At 45.4% G+C, this 21005-nt stretch overlaps 1 protein-coding gene across 9 annotated transcripts in view; it reads left to right on the top strand.

Annotated features, from left to right (window-relative positions):
* ZBTB38 (zinc finger and BTB domain containing 38) overlaps nucleotides 1-20540 on the top strand; it is a 99953-nt gene extending 79413 nt beyond the window's left edge. For all 9 annotated transcript variants that reach the window (XM_081160558.1, XM_081160555.1, XM_081160559.1 and 6 more), the window contains one exon: nucleotides 12149-20540. In XM_081160558.1, coding sequence (XP_081016684.1) covers nucleotides 12149-15736 — 3588 coding nt within the window. In that variant the 3' untranslated portion in view covers nucleotides 15737-20540. The remainder of the gene's footprint in view (nucleotides 1-12148) is intronic.
* The last annotated feature ends 465 nt before the right edge of the window (nucleotides 20541-21005 follow it).

The following is a 21005-nucleotide window of genomic DNA, read 5'->3' as shown; positions in this document are numbered from 1 at the left end:
GACAGACTCTCCAACCAACTGAGCCACCTGGCAGGGCTATTTAAATTCTTAATGCCTTTTTCTGCACGATTAGAAGAAATACTAGCAAACAGTGCAACTAAAGAAAGAAAAGAAAGTCATTTAGATGATGCTTGTAACTAAATGCCGAATATGAGCTGAGGCTCAGATGTCACTGCCCTCTGTATCAGGGAAGAGCAGTCAGTAGCCCCTCTGGGGCATGAAGCACTGTGAGGGGGGACGGGGAGCCCTGGGCACATAGTGAAATAAAGCATTTGTCCCTGCCATTGAGGATTTCAGTTTCCCTAGATGTGGGGCCCGGGACAAGGTGACTAATAATAATTAACTGGTAATAGTAATACCAGTAATAGCTAATATTTATTAAAGCTTGATTTTATACCAGACACTACGCCAAACACTTCATAGGTATTACCATTTAATCCTCATGTACCCTGGTAGATTCTATTACTAGCTCCATTTTGCAGATGAAGAAGCTGAAGTGCAAAGAGTTTAAGAAACTTGTCCAAGGTCACAGCCAGAGGTGACAGCTAGTCCCACCTGATACCAAAGTTCAGGCTCTTAGCCACTGTGCCAGATTGGGCGCGGTCCGTCTTATCCTAAATTAACCTAAATTATCCTTAGGTAGAGGCTGTTTCATGAATGGACTAATCCAATGTTTTGGGTCTCAGTTGTCCTAGTTCAGTAGCTTAATTTCCCCACTATGCCCTTTCTGTGTCTCCATCCTGTAGTAGCCCCTGTTATACTCAATAACTGGTGGGTGGTAGGCATTCGATAAATATTATTTTGAGATGGAAGTGGGTCAAAATCAATATAATATTTTTGAAGGCCATACATTTCTTTGAAGTTTACATTTTTTAAGAAAATATATTAAAAATAGAATGTTATGGAAAATTTCAAATTTCCCTTTTTAAGTGTTCACCCCAGGACCACCTGGTGGTCCATATGGCATCTTTGTGCGTATTATGGAAGTGGCTCCCTTCTGGCAGGGAGATGTAGCCCTCACCAGGGTACTTTACCTGGCCAACCATGGACTGGCTTGGCCTCCCCTTACCCCCACAGCACACCACAGGGCATAGCCTGTCCCCCTCTGCATGGCAGCCCTGCTCAAGTCCAGGCTGCAGATTTGCTAAACACGCACACACTGGTGAGTAAGCTGAGGTCAAGAGCGATGGCTTTTGATATTAAGAAAGACGTGGGAGAGCTACGTTCTTGATTTCTTGCTGCTCATGACGTGAAATGGAGAGAGTGGTTTTTTAATCACCCTGCCGGCGTTTGAATCCCAGCTCTGCTGCTCTGTCGCTAAATGACCTTGGTCGAGTTACACCACTTCTCTGAGTCTCAGTGTCCTTGTTTGTGAAATAAAGAGTGCTGTGAGGCTTAAACGGGATGGCGTGTGTAAAACGGTACTGGGCACACGTACGTGCTTGTTAGGTGTCAGAGGCACAGCGCGTGGCTGGCATATTTAGGTGAACTTCCTCCTGCCAAATGAGTAAGTCACGTTGGGGACATTGACGCAAGTGTGGTGGGATGTCAGTGTCACTCTAAAGCAACCCTCAGGAAGCCTGCCTAGAGGGGCTCTGTCACAAGCTGGAGACATAATGACCTGTTTCTTCATAGTGTAGTTGGAAGTCACAGGCCAGCTCATCTGCGCAACATAATTTGGTAATTTTCAGCAGGATGCAAAAGCACTCCTGCCCGGACCCTACCTCCCAGAACTCTGATTCAGTGTCAGGGGTGCCACCGAGTTCCTGCTCTTTTTGCGGTTCCACAGGTGAGTCTGATACGCAGCTGTGCTGAGAACGACCATGATAAGCCCACATTATAATGCCCTTTTCAGCGGACTGTTGGTTGCCTGATGGGGGAAGGGGTTGTGTCTGGGTTTGGAGTGGGTCGCGTATTGGTGCACTGGGAAGCACAGCATCCAAGATCTGTGACCCAGGAGCAGGCCACAGGCCCAGGGCTGCTTTGCTCAGCCCAGCACCTGCTCCCAATGAGCTTCTTGTGAAAGGAGGCTGAGTGAGGGAGACGTAGGAAGGAACTGAAAAGTGGATACAGATAGGGAGACCTATTGAGGACATCATGTGGAAACAAACTTCTTTACAAACGCCCCACACCAAGGCCTTACACACACATGTTGCCAACTTTAAATTTTTTGTAGTAAAAAAAATTTTGATTTTTTTTTTTTAAGTTTGTTGCCAATACATTCAAGCACTCAGGAGACGAAGGCCTGGAGTTTAAAAGTTAAAGAATAAAATGCAACAGAGTAAAATTTAAAGATCTTACTGGATTTAGTCAGTGACTCGTGAATCGGGCAGCATCTGATCTAATAGAAAGGCACTCCAAAGATATAAGGCAAGAGGTTTTATAGGCAGAGGGGAGCAAAACAAGGAAATTATACTGAGCAAAAAATGTGGATTGGTTATTGCAAGGTTTCTTTCCATATAGGTGCCGGCAGGGGTGTGTCAGGAAGATGACCTAACTAACGCTGGTCAGTCCATTTCTGATTGACTTGTCTAGGATTCTATTTCTGGGAGAGCCAAAACTAAGTTAAGTTTCGTTTTGGTGATGTGGGCTTAGCATGAGCAACTCCATTTTGGGCCTGTTGTCTTTAACAGAACAAAGTATATCAGTAGAGCCTGAAGGATTGCTCTTTTCTTTCCTTTGAGCCAAAGCAGCAATAGTAAGCAATTTTTGGTGTTTCACAGCTGTGTTTCGATGTTTTAACTTGTTTGAACAGTAACGACTTTGTGGGCAGTGGACGGCCCTGGCTTGTCTTATCAAGCTCAGCGTTAGACTAGCAGTGTTGATTTGTTTTCTGTGTGTGTGTGTGTGTGTGTGTGTGCGCATTCTTCCTTTTACCATGTCAGAACAGCGTTCTCGACTTTTTTATGTTCATCAAATATATTTCCCCCCTTTTAGCATAGTTCACAAATAACAGGGCAGTTCGCATTGATCTGACAGTGAATCCAGAAAGCTTGGGGACAGTGCCAAGTATGGTGGGCCAAGCCTAGTGTTTGGGTGCTTTTTATTTTTGCGTTTATCTAATAAAGGCTTGTTAGTGCCTGGTACATGTCAGGTGTGGTGCTGGGAGCTAGGGAGGCCGTGGTAAACAGCCTCAGCCCTCACAGAATTTATACTCTTATGGTAAAAGCGCACATTTGTCAGAGGATCTTACAAGCCTTGGTAGAGGTACTGGCATTTGTATTTAGGGTTTTAACAAGTCTCACTGACTATATTTCAGCTTCATGTTGGCAGGGAGACCGTTCTCTCTGTCATGGAGGAGGCTGGCACCCAAAGTTCATACCCAGGGCTCTCATTCTGTGCCTGACTGACCTGACTGACAGGTCCCCAGCATGAGCCTCTGAGACCGCGTCATTCCCAGGCCTGTAGTGAGACGATAAAGCTGAATGCTCATGGTGGGAGAGGGAGAGGGGCTGCGGATGGATTCACTTCTGATTGGCGAATCCTGGCTGTGCGAATCCTTACTTATCCTTTGTCTCCTGAGTTCTCGGACTGAATTGGCAACAAACTTTTAAATAATCAATTTTTTAAATGCTAGAAATTTTAATTTGGCCACATGTGAGTATAGTGCAAAGGCCTTGGTGTTGGGTGTTAAGCAGACTCTGGGCTGTAGGCGACGCGATGATTGACGACATGTTCTGGTGGCACCTCGAAAATGCCCCTCGTGGCAGCTGGCCGTGAAGGGTACCAAGGCTTGTCACCTAGCAATGCTCAGGTTGCCCTGGTACCCGCCGCCCATGGTCAGGGGTCTGCTTGCCTTACGTCCGACCCTCAGCTGCCCTTCTTGGGGACCTCTCTGGAACACTCTGCCCCATGACAGGCTGCATTTCTCAGTGACTTCCTGGCATGTGACCCAGGCAGGCCCAGCTCTTGAATCTCAGCCTGGGTCTGTTCCTGCTGCGGGCTCTGCAGCGGCGACCCTGTCCAAGGAGCCCGCAGTTGGACGCAGCGGGAGGCCGGCGTGTGCTGGACGGGGCAGGTCAGCTGCTCTGACTTCACTCCTGCTGCATGCGCACGTGCACGTGAGGCGGGTGCGGGGGATGGACAGACGGACGGAGCAGGAGGCCCGGCTCTGCTGTCAGCGGGCGCTTCCCGTGGGCGTGATAAGGTCAGCTTCCGTGGGTGCGGCCGGACTGTTAATGCATTTAACCCTGTGAATACACAGTGGTTTCTCCATTTCGTATGCCTGCGGGATCGTGAAGGGGATTAAACGAATTAACATGTGAAGTGCTTCACATGTTAATGGGTCACATGCAAGCAATTTTATTCCAAACTGATCGGGGAAATTCTGACAGATTAAAATGGCAATGGCGGCATTTATGGTGCCTATCCAGGTGGAACGCTGATTTACAAAAACGTATCTACTTGCAATATAGACTGTTCGTTTAGGAAATGAGCATGTGTTGGGGGCCTGCTACATGTCAGGCCTGTTCTAGAGCATTTAGATACATCAGTGAAAAGTCAGAGATGACTGCCCTGCAGGGTTTACATCCTAGCCGGCGGGTGGACAATAAACAAGGCACTATAAATACCACCACTGCTGTTTTAATTTGTCAGAATTTCCCCAGTCATTTTGGAATAAAATTGCTTGCGTGCTCTGTGGAAATGTTATGAGTGCCGTGGAAAAGACAAAAGCAGGACAGAGTAGGGGAGCAGGGTAGGGGATCGGGAGTGCAAGGGAGGGAGCGGGTTGCTCCCCCCGCCCATGGGGTGAGCCTTGTTTGTTTTTTATGTGCATAGCCACCCCATTTATTCATTCAACAACTATTTTTTGAGTGCCTGCCACGTGCTGCGGCCTGGAGGTGTAGTGGTAAACAGGCCGGGTGAGGTGCTGTTCCTCCTGGAGTTTACTTTCTGGTGGGCAGAGTAGACGGTGAGCATGCAGACAGATCTGCGTGGTAATTGCAGGTTGAAGTTAAGTAGCACGGAGGAAATAAGTCAGATGATGTGAGGGCAAGTAAAGGCCGGAGCAGACAGAGATGGGGTGGTCCGTCTGAGGTGACATTGGAGCTGGGCCTGAAGCAGGAGGGTGAGGCAGCCACGGGCAGTGCTGGAACCAGTGTGTTTGAAGGTCCCAGGGCCGGAAGAGCCTTGGCAAGTGGAATAAGGGAAGGGAGGCCTGTGAGGTGAGCACAGAGAGTGGACGGGAGCCGTGGACAGTGCAGGGCCTTGCAGTCCACAGTGCAGGGCTTGGATTTTGTCCTGACAAGGGGAATTTGATCTCCTTTGTGTTTTTAAAAGATCGCCCTGCATATTGCGCGAAGCGTAGGCTGTGTAAGTGGTTCTCTCCGTAGCCACCGGTTGAGCTGGACACAGGCTGATTCCAGCCAACATTCACTGAGCCGCTACTACGTGTCCAGCACTGCACTTTGTGCTTTTGGGGAGCTTTATCTCTTTCACTCCTTTCTGCCCAGTTTCTGGTTCATCCAGAAAGAATCAATCTAAAGTGGGTTTGTGGCCTTACGGGAGCCCCCAGAGAGCCAGGGTGCAGTGCAGGTTGCGGGTGGAGAAGGAGGGTGCAGTGGGAGGTGGATATAGATAGTTTAACACCAAAGAAGCAGTTGGTGCTCTGTCCATTTTAGGATAACCCGTCCTTGCAACTAGCCGGAGGTTCATTCTTGTGCAGAAGCCAAAGTGTACAACAGCTCTTCCCCCTGCCCTCCCTGCGAGGTAGCAGTCAGCTGAGAGGAGCAGAGCCCTTTAGGTTCACGAGAGCGGGGTTTGGCTTTTGAAACCAACTCTTGATGGTTTAGGGCTCACCCCTAAAATGCAAAATCCCAGGGGGCAGGAATCCTGTCCTGGTCATTTTGGTAACTCAGGCCCCACCGCATTCAGATTAAAAATGCCTCCTGCGTTAGGGACTTGGAGTGTCAGTGGAATTCGGTCGAGACAAGAAACGGTTACATCACTCCAGGGCTTCAGAGAAAAACTCTAAGCCTGTTTGCCAGGTTTCTTAAGCAAGCGGGAGTCTGGGCAAGCTCGATCCTGAGGTGAACCCAAGGTACATGGGCTACCCTGAAATACTGCTGTGTTTTCAAAAGGAAAAAGGAAACCAGGGACCTTTCCCCCCTTTCATCTTTCCAGCGAGCAACCTGAAATATTTAACTGGACACATTGCATCATTCATGAATCTGGAAATACTCGTTCTCACAATCTATGTGCACGCAACTACAAGTCTAGAGAGTGTTTACCTTTTCAAAATAATGTTTTCGGGTAAGGTGGTTCAAGCCAACTTCCCTCTCTGTTGAACGCACTCCAGCAGCCTCCTGATGTTAGCCTTTTGAAGGCCCCAAATATCATCTGAAAAACAAATTTCCCCTGTCATTCTACGCCTTCTTGAATCTGATAGCTGAAATGCATTAAAGCCTGATAAATGCAGCTCTTCTCTGTGCCTTTTGGGCAAATCAAGAGGATTTGCCTTTTCCTAGACACAGCTGAACTCTATAAAGGGCTTCTGTTTTGTAATCTGTTTTCGAGATCTGATGCATGTGTTTCTAACACCCCATCACGTGGGGCGGTCTGACGCAGGCACCCAACATGACTATGAGAAAATGTCCTGCAGAGATGTGTGGGAAGGCAGAGCAGTGTCACTGAAGCAGTGTCCGTTGTCAGGAAACTTTCCACAGGGGACAGCAGGCCCATGCAGTAGATTTCATTGTGATATGGGCCTCACACTGGCCCCAAATGGACTGTGGGTTTGACTTTTGCAGGATTCCAGGTCAGTATCCTAATACAGTGCTTTCTTTTTTTAGTTGGGTTTTATTTCTAAGTTTCTTTTTATAGAAAAGGACTTGCAGTAGAGAGAGGAGAAAGCTGCTCTGTCTGTGCGGTTTTGTTACTACGTATGTGCGTTAGGAATGGAGCGGCCAGGGTGCTGCAGGAGGACTCTAGGCCTTTCCCTCTGATCAGAAAAATGGGGTTCAGCCTGGCCCAGGAGAGTGGCCTTGAGCGAGTGGCTTCTGGTGCTCACTAAGAATGTATACGGGGTAGGGTTACTTCACTCTCCGTGTGCCATGCTTTAAAAATTGACTAATGAAAGTACACCAAATTTTATTAACAAACTCTATGAAGTTCTACATAGTAGATATGTTGGTTAACTTAAAGAGATTTTTCAAGGTTGTTTTTTGGGTTTTTTTTGCATTGTAAGAATTAGAATGTATATGGAAACTATCGTTTTAATTTTTTTGACATCTGTGTATTTAATAAAGTTGCCTTGACTAATTAGGGGAGGGAAGATTTAATTAAGCTGGAAATACTGGGAATTAGATCATTGCCAAAAATTTGTTTCCTCTTTTTTTAATCTTCACCCGAGGATATGTTTTTTTAAAAATTGATTCTGGGGAGAGAGGACAGGAGAGAGACAGAGAAAAGCATCGATGCAAGAGAAGCATCGATCAGTTGCCTCCCGTACGCGCCCCAACCACAGATCAAACCAGCAACCTAGGTATGTGCCCTGACCAGGAATCGAACCCACAACCTTTGTTTCTTTTGTTTCCAAGTTCAACCCCAGAATACTAAAAGCAGTATCCAGGATATTGTGGGGAGGAGGCTAATTTAGTTGATGAATGGATAAAATCATATAGGCCAACAAAGCTGTGATCAAGCTAACCTTTGAGACTCGGAAGGCGAGGGTGCAAGCAGTGACAGAAAAGGGGAGCGGCCTGCAAACCAAGGAACAGTCTTCCCCCAAGTGCAGTGTGGAAAGGACTGTCGGCCCACCTGGCTTCTCAGCCGTGCTCAAATTCAAGTGCAGCAAGTCCTCGAATAAGGTTTCATTATAACAGTGACGAGAAAACAATCCGATTCCCGGCTGGGGCCACTGTCTGCAGCTTACACACTGTCCCCATGTCAGCATGGGCTTTCTCTGGGCACTCTGGTTTCCTCCCTCATTCACGTGAGGTGAAGTGGTGTGTCTGCATTGTCCCCGTCTGGATGTGGGTGGGTGTGGGTGTGAGAGCGCCCTGCCATGGAAGGACATCCTGTCCAGTGTTGGGTCCCACCTTGTGCCCTGAGCTGCCAGGAAAGGCTCTGGCCACCCACCACCCTGGACTGAAATGAGTGGGTTGGACAAGAATGATCTTAGTTGTTTTTCTAAACCTTTTTTAAATGTATGTATAGCTCACATTTATTTTAATGATTAATACTAAAAATGTTTTGGGTTTTTATTTAGAAATTTGGTAATGTTTTTGTGACCAGAAATATGCCGTAGGAACTTAGCTCTTGTTTATATCAGTTAGCCTAGGGTAAAATTGGTTTCCTTATACATCATTTTGCTTAAAGCTGCAGTCTTCAGGAACCTATCAACAACTGGGGAGTAAGTGCTGGGGTGAGGAGTTGCAATTTAAAATAAGGTCGTCATGGTGGGCCTCACCATGAAGGTGATGCTTGATAATGCAGAGCAGGTGAGGGAGCCCTGTAGGTATCTAGTAAGAACATGCATTCGAGACAAAGGAACAGCATGTGCAAAGGTCCTGAGGTGGGGCATGCCCAGCTTCTTCAAGAAACAGTAAGGAGGCCAGTAGGGGAGGCAGAGAGAAGTAGCAGGTGGGAAGGTCAGAGTGGTCAGGGCCAGACTTGTGCTTTTACGGGGAGTGAGATGGTGGGGGTCAGGAGAGCAGCATGAAGGGGCAGGAGATTCTAGTTTGGTTGGTGGCCCTTGTGTTCCCTCCTATTCTGAAAAGGCCTCCAGTGTTTGCTGGAGAGAGCTCTGGAGAGTCTGGAGAGTAAGTTTGTTGGAGAGAGCTCTGGGGAGTAAGTGAGGACTTAACCTGGAAAATTGGAGTGTGTGTGTATCTGTGTGACTGGGTGTGTCTATCTGTGTTTCTCTGTCCCTTGGTCTCTCCTGTCTCCTGGAGATCTCTGCCTTATATTTTGCCACACTTTCATTTACTTTGTCTTTAGTTCTTTCAGGCTTATATATAATTTCTTTTATTGAGTAAAATAATTTTTAAATAATTTCTTTAAAAATTATTTTGAACATTTTTGTGTAGGCTACAGTAGCAATTCTCAAACTTTTTGGTGCCAGAAACCCCTGACAGGCTTATAAATCATTGAGGACCCCAAAAGCTTTTGTTTATCCGAGTTATAGCTGTCAGTATTTATCATATTCAAAATTTAAAATGAGAATTAAAAACCTATTAACTTATGAAAAATTACTATGATAAAACCCAGTTGCATGATAAAATAACATTTTATTTTTAAAAATAACTTTCTAAAGCAGAAAATACACAGGGGAAATGTGGTATTGTACATTTTTGCAAATATCCTTCATGTCTGGCTTACTAGAAAGACAGCTGGATTTTCATATCTGCTGCTGAATTCATTCATAATATGTTATTTTAATTGAAGTTGTAAAGAAAATCCAGCCATACACAAATAGGTAGTTGGAAAAGGAAGGAGTTTTTTAATAGCCTTTTCAGTTACTTGTGGATATTCGTTGATACCACACTAAAACTTGGTAAGTGGAAGTTCCTTAAAGGTTATTTGTAACCTGGAATCTGAAACTGTATCAATGAACTCTCAGTACTTAGTTACTATATGTTATTCTAACTATAAATGAGACTAAGATCTTACTCAGTGTTAACAGTTTGCCTTTTGCTAACCATTCTAACTGGGCAATCTAAGGAAAGAATCAGAGAACCCCACAGAAGTGAGTGGGGCTTATAATCTGACACCCTGGAGTATTTATATTAGCTCGATGTGAAATACTGTAGTCCCCAAATGGAGGTAGAGCCTCGTGGGAGGTTCAGAGTGCTGTGAAGTGGGGTATTTTGGAACAAGCAGTGATTTTGAGGTGAAAGGACAAAGTAGATGCCATCAGCCTAGAACTAAGCCAAGAGGGAAGCCAGCTTTTTTAATCACGTGGCATGTGTTTTGCCAGATCTGAGACTATCAGTCAGGCTGGGCAGAGAATTGAAATAATGTATATAACATACGGGCCTTACAGAAACCAAACTGGATCAGAACATGAGTCGGGAGAGAAGGTAGATCCTTCAGGGGCTCAGAACAGAGAGACCTCAAGGAAGGCAAAAGAAACCCTGGCAGAGTTTGTCATTTATTTACAACCTAGTGAAGGACACACTCCTCTGATCTGTTCAGGGGTGACCCCCCTCCCTTCAGGGGCATAGAGGAAGCCATTAAGATTTTACTTCATTTTATTTCATTTTTATTTATAGATTAACCCCCCCTCCCCCCAGAGTTCTAGAAAAGATTCGTGGAAGATTACAGGTAAAGGCAGGGTAAACAGCTGTCTTAAAGGCAGCTGTCTTTCTAGAAGAACTAACGTGCCCAGCCGGGCGTGGCTCAGCGGTTGAGCTTCGACCTAGGATCCAGGAGATCAGGGTTCAATTCCCGGTCAGGGCACATGCCCAGGTTGCGGGCTGCAGCCGATCAGTGCCTCTCTCATCATTGAGGTTTCTCTCTCTCTCTCCCCTCTCCCTTCCTCTCTCTGAATATATATTTTTATATATAAATATATCTCTCAAGATATATTTTTTTAAAAATAGAACTAACGTTAAATACAGACAGTGAGACAGTAGCCACACCAGAAACCCAGGCTCACGATGGCCTCCGTGGTGATGGTAAAAGTTAGCTGTAACTTGTCTCAAGAATTAAGAGAAACAGGGCGAGTCGAAGTGTTCTCATTGTCTGAACTGAATGAAGAATTCATTAGTTAGAAGTGTACTTTTTCTTATGGCTGAATGAGGTCAAAGAATTTATCACATGGACCCTCACATGAAAGATGCTAAGTAACATAATGGGCATAGCTTATAATAGCTCTGCAGAAAGGTAAAAAGAGGTTCTTTATGTGGCCATCTGGCCTTTCCAACTGAACCAGTGCTGGGAGCTAAATGTTCTGCTCCAGTGCTGGGAAGACAGTGCCACCAGGAGTTAAAGAAATAGCATCCAGCTATAGGGCTGGCTGGATGTCACTCAGCCGGGGATAGAGGGACTGAATGAATACCGGGTTAGTGTGCCCTGTAGACCAGAGGGAGTTTTTGTTTTGTTTTAACCACAGGGGTGATGTATTGAAATGCAGTGAAATTAATTTAGCGAGTTGCTGTTAGCATTTTTTAAATGAAAGCTGATAGAACAGACTGTCACACACGGTAGGGTCAAATTTTAATTTCATTTGTGTCTTAGGTCCCTAATGCACCACGTGTTTATTGTAGGTAAGTGCGAAAGCCGCTGCTTTAGACTGCCCCTCACAAGGGCAGTGGAGGGCGGGCTCTGGCCATTCCAGGACGATTCTAGAACATACGCAGAAAACAACGAGAAATAGCCCCTGGGAGAAACAGAGGGAGAGTCCTCAGACGCAGAGCCACTGTGCCTTTAAATTGTGCTCATTTAGAAACCTGTGATTAGACTCAGTATTGTGGACTCAGCAACATACTTTCCTGGTTTCCTTTTTTTGTTTGTCTTCGGTACCTCACAGAGTTGTTTTTAAAACCCCGGTCTGCTTTGGCTGTAACGAAAGGAGAGTCAGAGAGGGACTGGGATGGGTCCCGCAGAGGGGCAGGGTGCCCCTGGTGGTCAGACCTGGTCGTGCAGACTGTGACTTCCCCGGGGAGACCCTTGGAAGCCCCAAATCAGGAACAGCTCCTCCAGATCTTGTTTCTTCTCTGAGTGAGCAACACCTTTACATACAGGTCCTGCTTACTTAGGGGAAACTTTTGAAAAACCACCTTCCTGCTTCATGAATTGCATTTGGATCAGATCATCAGGGCTATCTTTGAAAATAGGTAAGAGGCTTATGGCAGGACCGTGGCGTTGCCCATCTCTCGGAGTTCAGTGCAGCAGCCTGCAGTGATGATGAGGCCCTTACCATTTGGGGTGGGGAACCCTCCTCAAATTTGAACATGTGTATATAGCTATCACTTTGGAGAAAGAGTTCTGAGAGGATTTGCAGCTATAATAACTTGTAGCAACAGTGTGAGAAACAGGCTGGGGCAAGATAAAGATTGAGCGTCTCATGTTGACTCCAAGCCTTGGAAGCAACAGCAGAATGATATCAAAGCCTGTATTTTCACGCAAAGAGGCTGAAAATAATCTAGAGATAGAGAAGCTCCTTGTGGAAGGGTCTCTGACCACTTCTCTCCTCTTATTTCAGATGACAGTCATGTCCCTTTCCAGGGACCTCAAGGACGACTTTCACAGTGACACAGTGCTCTCCATTTTAAATGAGCAGCGCATCCGGGGCATTTTATGTGATGTCACCATCATTGTGGAAGACACCAAATTTAAAGCCCACAGCAATGTCCTGGCTGCCTCAAGCCTTTATTTCAAAAACATCTTCTGGAGCCACACAATCTGTATTTCCAGCCACGTCCTGGAGCTGGATGATCTCAAAGCAGAAGTGTTTACAGAAATCCTGAATTACATCTACAGCTCCACGGTCGTCGTCAAGAGACAGGAAACAGTCACCGATCTTGCAGCTGCAGGGAAAAAGCTGGGAATATCCTTCTTGGAAGACCTGACCGATCGCAACTTCTCGAACTCCCCGGGCCCCTATGTGTACTGCATTACTGAAAAAGGCATGGTTAAAGAAGAAAAGAATGAAAAACGGCACGAAGAACCAGCCATCACTAACGGGCCAAGGATCACAAATGCCTTTTCCATCATCGAAACGGAAAATAGTAATAACATGTTTTCTCCGCTGGACTTGAGGGCGAGTTTCAAAAAGGTCTCCGACTCCATGAGAACCGCCAGCCTCTGCCTGGAGAGGACCGACGTCTGCCACGAGGCGGAGCCCGTGAGGACCCTGGCCGAGCACTCCTATGCCGTCTCCTCGGTGGCCGAGGCGTACCGAAGCCAGCCTGCGTGTGACCGTCCCAGCAGCTCGCCTGCTAAAACAGGCAAAGAAAACGGTGAGGCTCTTGCCGCAAAACCGAAAACATGCCGGAAGCCAAAGACACTCTCCATACCCCAGGATTCTGAACCAGCCACAGAAAAGACACCCCCCCCTCCAGTCACCAACGCGGAGGTCAACCAAGAAAGGAGTCCGCAGCCAGCTGCGGTCCTCTCCGGTTCAAAATCTCCCAACAATGAGGGGGATGTCCGTCTTCCTGGGGAAAATGGAAATGAATCCTCTGACGTCCCCGGGCCGCCCGCAGCTGAGGTTCCACCTCTCGTTTACAACTGCAGCTCTTGCTCCAAGTCCTTTGACAGTAGCACTTTGCTCAGTGCCCACATGCAGCTGCACAAGCCAACCCAGGAGCCGTTGGTGTGCAAGTACTGCAACAAGGAGTTCAGCACCCTGAACAGACTGGATCGGCACGAGCAGATCTGTATGAGGTCCAGCCACATGCCCGGCCCAGGGGGAAGTCAGCGCTTTTTAGAACACTATCCTACCATTGGGCAGAACGGAGCTTCCTTCACAGGTCCGGGATCTTTATTATCCGGAAATAGGATTGGTGAGTTTTCCAGTGCCGCAAGCACCTTGCCAGAAATGGACCACCTGGTTAAATTTGTTAATGGGCAAATGCTCTACAGCTGCGCTGTCTGCAAGCGTAGTTATGTGACTTTATCCAGCCTCCGCAGGCATGCAAATGTCCACTCGTGGAGGAGAACATATCCCTGCCATTACTGCAACAAAGTGTTTGCATTGGCTGAGTACAGGACGAGACATGAGATCTGGCACACAGGAGAAAGGCGGTATCAGTGCATTTTCTGCCTTGAAACTTTCATGACCTACTATATACTCAAAAACCATCAGAAGTCTTTCCATGCCATCGATCATAGACTTTCCATCAGTAAGAAAACAGCAAATGGAGGCCTGAAACCTAGCGTCTATCCATATAAACTCTATAGGTTACTGCCTATGAAATGCAAGAGGGCTCCTTATAAGAGTTACCGAAATTCTTCCTATGAGAATGCTCGAGAAAACAACCCAATGAGCGATCCTGCGGCTGGTCCCTATGTTATTCAGAATCCACGCAGCTCTGAATTGCCTACTCTGAATTTCCAGGACAGTGTGCACACTGTGACCCACAATCCAGCTGTCCCACTGGAAACAGCCACAGGTCAGAACAGACCCACTTCTGCCAGCGTCCAAAAGGCAGAGGGGACCAAGTGGGGAGAAGAGGCCCTGAAAGTTGATCTTGACAATAACTTCTATTCAGCAGAGGTGTCGGTTTCTTCCACTGAAAACGCTGTCAGTTCTGAGCCCCCGGCCGGGGCTGTGCCTGCTGTGTCTTTGAGTAACGGTGGCGAGAACTCAGCGTCTGTGATCAGCTACAGTGGCCCGGCGCCCTCGGTCATTGTGCACAGCAGCCAGTTTTCGTCGGTGATCATGCACAGCACCACTGTGGCTGCCATGTCCAGCAACAACCACAGAGCCCCTTCAGACCCGGCTGCCAGTCAGACCAGAAAAGATGACAGCAAACCTGAGCCAGACAAGGTGGGGAGAGTTGTCAGCAGACCCAAAAGTATTAAGGAGAAAAAGAAAAGCATCCCCTGTAACAAGGGAGAGACATCAGAGGAATCAAAATATGCTGCTGATCCTGGAGGGTCACTGAGCAAAACGACAAATGTCATTAAAGAAACCAGTAAAATCGAGACCTACATTGCGAAGCCTGCTCTCCCCGGCACCTCCACAAACAGCAACGTTGCGCCCCTTTGCCAAATAACAGTCAAAATCGGGAATGAAGCCATTGTGAAAAGGCATATCCTCGGATCTAAACTGTTCTATAAAAGAGGGAGAAAACCCAAGTATGAAACGCAGGAGGAGACTTTGCCACCGCAGAGCAACCTGGACACCAGGGGGGACAGCCCGCTTGGGCTTTGCCCATCCGAGTGTGTGGAGATGAGTGAAATGTTCGACGACGCAAGTGACCAGGATTCCACCGACAAACCATGGCGCCCTTACTACAACTACAAACCCAAAAAGAAATCCAGACAGTTGAGAAAAATGAGGAAAGCCACCTGGAAGAAGGAACGTGAAAGCAGGAGCCCAAGCAATAGGTGTAAATATCCGGCCGAACTGGACTGCGCCGTGGGGAAGTCTCCTCAGGAGAAAGCCCTTGAAGAAGAGGAAAATAAAGAGATGCCCAAGCTGCAGTGTGAACTCTGCGGCGGGGACAAGGCGTCGGGGGCCGGCAGCCTAGGAAGGCCCCACCGGCATCTGACCGCCAGGCCCTATGCCTGCGAGCTGTGCGCCAAGCAGTTCCAGAGCCCCTCCACCCTCAAGATGCACATGAGGTGTCACACCGGGGAGAAGCCCTACCAGTGCAAGACCTGCGGGCGGTGCTTCTCGGTGCAAGGAAACCTGCAGAAACACGAGCGCATCCACCTGGGCGTCAAGGAGTTCATCTGCCAGTATTGCAACAAGGCGTTCACGCTGAACGAGACCCTGAAAATCCACGAAAGGATCCACACTGGCGAAAAGCGTTACCACTGCCAGTTCTGCTTCCAGAGCTTTCTGTACCTCTCCACGAAAAGGAATCACGAGCAGAGGCACATTCGGGAGCACAACGGGAAGGGCTTCGCCTGCTTCCAGTGCCCCAAAATCTGCAAAACGGCTGCCGCCCTCGGAATGCACCAGAAGAAACACTTATTCAAAAGCCCAAGTCAGCAGGAAAAAATTGAAGGCGATGTGTACCACGAAAACTCAGACCCACTGGAGAACCCACATTTCATGGATTCAGAAGACAGTGACCAAAAGGATAACATACAGACCATTGTTGGAAATGTCCTCTGAGTGCTGATACTTAGGGCAAAGCTTCAAAAATATAAGTTGGTGGGTTGGTTTGTTTTTTTAGTTAGCTCTTTTCTTTTTGTTTTTGTTTTTTAGTTTAGTTTTGTTCACATAACTGTCATGAAGGAGTGAATTGTAAAAAAGAAAATCTCATTTGTGAAAAGTCCAGAAAAAGGATCCCAACATCTACTTTGGGTTTTAGCATTAACGTCTTGCAAAGTGCGCAAAAATGAAATAGCTGACTCCGCCAATATCCCAAGTATCTTGTGAAAGTTTATGAAGTTCTTAGCTGTGGTATTTCTGCCAGTGGAAAAAAAAAAAAAAAAAAAGTTTAATTTTAGCCTAATTTAAAACTTTCCGGTAAGTGCTAATAGGAACTGGCTGCTAAACTGTCTTTAGTCACTGGAGAAAATAGGGTCAGACATCATGAAAATGTCATCTTCATAAGTAAGTTCAAAGGTAAATGAGCTATGACAGTCATTCCCATTCAGCTTCTGCACTATTGAAAATTGTTTAAATTTAATGGGTACATATTAAATACTTACTAATATAGCTAAAAATATGTGTGAAATGAGTAACCTAAGTAGGACATTCATATATTAGAACTACTTCTCTGCAACACAAACCTTGTAAAATACATATATAAATCACTGTAACTTTTAACTGTCCATGTCCCCAGTAGAGAATTATAATGGTGAGCAATAGATCTGCAAATAATGAGGACTGGTGTAAAAATCAGTAGGAAGCATTTTGAATTTGACTTATGAGCATGTGTATGCTTCTGGATGGAATGCTGTTCTCTCGAAGTTACGGCTGAGCTGTTACTAGAACTGGTCTATTCAAGTCACAGAAAACATGGGTCATGCCTTATCTATGGGGGAAAGCCTTCCCAGAATTTACCTGTGATTACCTGTGCTGTGTATTACTTTGCAATGGCCTCACCTCAGAAAATGAAGAAGGGTCAGATTCTTAAACTCCCTGCAGTCTTCCATCCATCACAAGGCCATAATTGTGGAGGTCTGCTCCAGGCTGGCTTAACCAGTCTCCAGGGTTCAAGTAAAACCTGACACCTCCCAGTCCACTGAAGGAGTGTCTAGGAAATTTAGTGCAAGGCACACATGCTGTAGTGAGTGCCCAGCCACTTGAAAGGGACAGAAAGTCTAATCCCTACAATGATTAGCTTTCTCGGAGATGGTGCAGCCCACAACTATATACTAGTATAAAAAGGCAACAGAAACACACACCCTGCCTCAACCATGAAGGACTTGAGTGGGCAACAGGAAGGGAGGACCTTCCTTGCCTCAAGCAGTAGCTTTGTTTGGGGGTGAGGAGGGAGATAGAATGATAAGGTTCCATCACTTATATGACTCAGAAACAGATCCACAGAGTCAGATGCCTTGTCTTCATGTTTGCAGACATCTAGCCCCCTTGCTAAAAAACCCACTTCCCTTTTTTAATGTTCTTTTATGTTGACCCACACCATCAACATTGCCCTCAAAGTCTAATTGCCCTATAGGTAGTCCATCATCTGGACTAGGCCCTGGGAAGCTGGAACTCACAATTCTTACTTTTTAAACTGCCACAGTAGGAGGCAGAGAGAAAACATTCCTATTCTTTGATCACCGATATGAGCAGAATCCAGAAATCGGTTCAAGGGTGACCTGCAGCTGTTCGTGTTCATGGGATTTGATAGATGGAAACCCAAGGTTATCCAAGGTTGCAAGGTTACCATTAAGAAGAAGTAGCTCAGAGGACTCCAGTTTCTCTCTCCAAATGTGATGTCTCCATGAAGAAGACTTAATATGGATTTGGGTGGGCAAGAAAGCATCTACACACCCAGGAAAGGACATGATCAAAGCTGACCTTTTAATACCATAGTACTTTGCTGTTAAGTAACCCCAATATTGTATCTGCATTTATATTTTGTTCATCTACATTCACTTACATACAGTATTATGTAATAGGGGAAAATGCAAGCAAATTCAACTTTATTTTACACATTGTATATATGTATACCTGCACTATTCATTCGGGTTTTGTTAAAGAGATAGTCACAAAGGGCTTATGAAAATCACTTTTGAATTGATAATTAGAATACTGAATAAGCAATCTGGTGATCTACTAATTTGTTTTATCTCAATTAGGATTATGAATCGAGAAAAATAATTGTGTATTTTAGTCATTTTGATTTGAGGTAACTCCAAATATGAGATTATTCCATGTAGTGATGTCTCCCAGCCCTTCCATGTGGATATTTTTTAAGTGGACTTGTATGCTGATAATTCTAGACCAAAGTAAATATGGCAGAATATTTATACATGAAAAAATAATTTTGCAAATATTTTCTATAATTGTATTATTCGTTTAAAATGTTGACAGCTTGTGTTAGTTTCAGGGAGGGGTGTATATTTTGATAAAAAATACTTGACTTTGTAATTCTGTATATTCTACACAATTTATAGCAGAGCCGTTTTAAGACAGCCTTGTCACGTTTTTTGTTAATTGTGAAAACTTTATTATGAGTGATGTTTAAGTATGCATTGAGTACATAACGACCAACTAGAATTCAAGTAAGTGTAAACAGTGAACATACTGTATGCTGTACAAGATATATTGTACTTTGCTGTTGTAGCATCTGTATTTTGGTTAGAAGATATTATTAAATACAGATGTTAAGGGTTGGAAAAAGTCTAATTTTATTTTTAGAAATAATGAATATAAATTTGTTTTTGCTTGATTAAAATAGCTTGTTCCTATGTTAAGCCTCTTTTCAAATGTGTTCATGTGAATTCTTTTGTGCAGCCAGGCAGCTAGTTCATCCGTGTGAGTCACAGCGTTGTCTCACATGTTATTCACAATACATTTCTGTCTCCTCACTTGTTTACATTCCATGGTACCTACTTGCATGCTTAGCACTCAAATAGAATATGACATTAAAAGAGAAAAAGGCAGAGTAAGAGAAGTCGAAGTCTTCTGGTAACTTAGTGCTTCGGACAGGCCCGATGGTGTCATGATAAGTCACAGAGTATTGGAAGTACTCTGCTGCACCCATCCACAGGAAGCGAGTTACACTGTGGAGTACCAGGCACCTGACGGTGATCTCTGCATCGCTGTTTCATCCATTCCTTCCCCGGCAACCCTGGGAAGTAGATGTCGTTATCCGCATTTCACTGTGACTTTGAGAAGATCCCAGATCCAGGCAGAAGCAGGTATCCCAAACCAGGGCTGCCCAACACCACGGCCCATGTTTTGTTCATTCTCAACACCTTAAAGAAAAATGCTTAATGTAAACTGAACAGAGAGTGACGAGAAAAGATACGACAAAGTCATTCAGCTGTAGATGGTAGTTATCAAATAACAGCTTCAAGGAGGCCGGTAGGCTCAGCTTCCCCAGTCTCATCGCTTAGCTCCTTCCTGAGGCCTCAATACTTTGGGCATTTATTTGGCTTTTCTTGTATCTTGGGATATTGCCTGATAAATTCAGTTTTTAAGAGTTAGTACACATTTTTAAAGAATGTGGACCGAAATTATAATTTAAAGCTATTATACACTTGTAATTTTTCACATAAAAAAAAAATCTGTTCCATCATCGCAGACGATACGCTTACCCTTAGCTGATTATCTTCAGGAGCGCAAGGCAGCGTCAGTGGGGGACATGAAAGGGAGCGTCGGGGGCTCAAGCCCCGCAGTTCGTCACCGGTCACTCAAACTTCCCGGCCCGATGGCCGGCCCGTGGCATCAGTTTCGTATCTGAAGCGCAACTCAGAACTAATTCCCCAGGACCTGATAACTGCCGTCTGCTAAAATAACTTTGTCTAGCAAAACAGCTTTAATATGGAAAGAACCCGTGACCCCGGGAAGGTGGCTGGATTGAAGGAGTAGCGAGCCCGCCCGTGGGTGCCCGTCATTACTTTGGGCCGCGTTCCCGCCGCTCCTCTGCTCGCCTGCTGGTGGCTCGGTCCTGCTCCCTGCTCCCCACCGGTCCCTCTCTGCAGAACTGGAGTGATTTTTGTCCACTTCAAGTTCCTCCGCATCTGAGAACTCTTCTCCTTTCCCCTTCCCGAGTCCTGGGCCATCTGTCAGTCTCTCTTCTGGAGAGAACAGCCCCCCCCCCCAGTTTGCACCCCTCAATCCTGATTCTTCAGTTAGGATAGTCAGGGAGCGGGTGAGTTGGCTCGGGGTGCAGTTTTTAAAATGAAACACTCCAAATTTAGGCAACCAATGGTTATAACGGAAATGTGACTACGTTCTTATCATTATTGATGTCTAAGACATCAAATAATTCTGTTTTGTTAGAATGAGAATTCAACGGCTTTTTAGTAATTTTGGAAATTGTGACTTCTGTGTAATTCATGTCATCGATTTCAACCTTTCTCATCTCATGGCGCACAAGCTAATTACTAAAATTCTGCGGCACACCGAAAAATATCTTTTTGGCCAACTTGACAATAAATGGGCATGATTTTGATTCATTTGCATCAGACGGCTATTGTGTTGGCTGTTGCCTCTTTTTATTTGACAGTTTAAGGGGAAAGAGGTCAGTGCCCTGACTAAATAGTCAGGTGCTGCATGTTTTAAAAAATTCTTGTGGCACACCGCTTGAAAATGGCTGTTCTCTCTAATCTTTCAATAGGAAAAATTTCAAACATATGGTGAACCCCAGTGTACCTATTATCCAATTTCCACAATCAACAATCCATAGCTAATTTTTTAAATCTATATTCTCACCCATTTTCCCTCTCTCTCTTTTATTTTTGAGGCAAATCCCAGGCATCCTACCATTTCATCTGTACATATTTCAGTACGCATCTCCAAAAAAAAAAAAAAACATTTTTTAATATAACCATACCATTATCACACCTTAAAAATTAATAGTTTCTTAACATCAAATCTATGAGTTAACATTTCTGATTGTCCTGATAATTTTTTTTTTACAATTTGAATAAGTATCCAAATGAGGTCCCCACTACAATTGGTTAGTATAGATAGCTGTGTCTTTTAATCCATAGGTTCTCCCCCCACCCCATCTCTTTTTATCCCTCTTTGCAATTTATTTTTGAAAAAAGGTGGTTTGTCCTGGAGAATTTCTCAGTCTGGGAATTAGCAAGGAAGCTTGCTAGGTTGGGTTATGTTTTTCCTTTAGGTGGCACTTACTGTCTGGCCGAGAAACTGGATGTACTCTGAAGATGGAGCTGAAAGGATTTGCAGGTGCTTCAGGTCCCAGGTGAAAAGGAAAACAGAAGTCAGAGATGATCCCAAGGTTTGAACCTGA

The sequence above is a fragment of the Miniopterus schreibersii genome, assembly GCF_964146895.1.
Source record: "Miniopterus schreibersii genome assembly, chromosome: 15".
NCBI classification, from domain to species: Eukaryota; Metazoa; Chordata; class Mammalia; order Chiroptera; family Miniopteridae; genus Miniopterus; species Miniopterus schreibersii.
The sequence above is the reverse complement of the archived record's forward strand: the minus strand, read 5'-3'. Positions and strand labels throughout refer to the sequence as shown.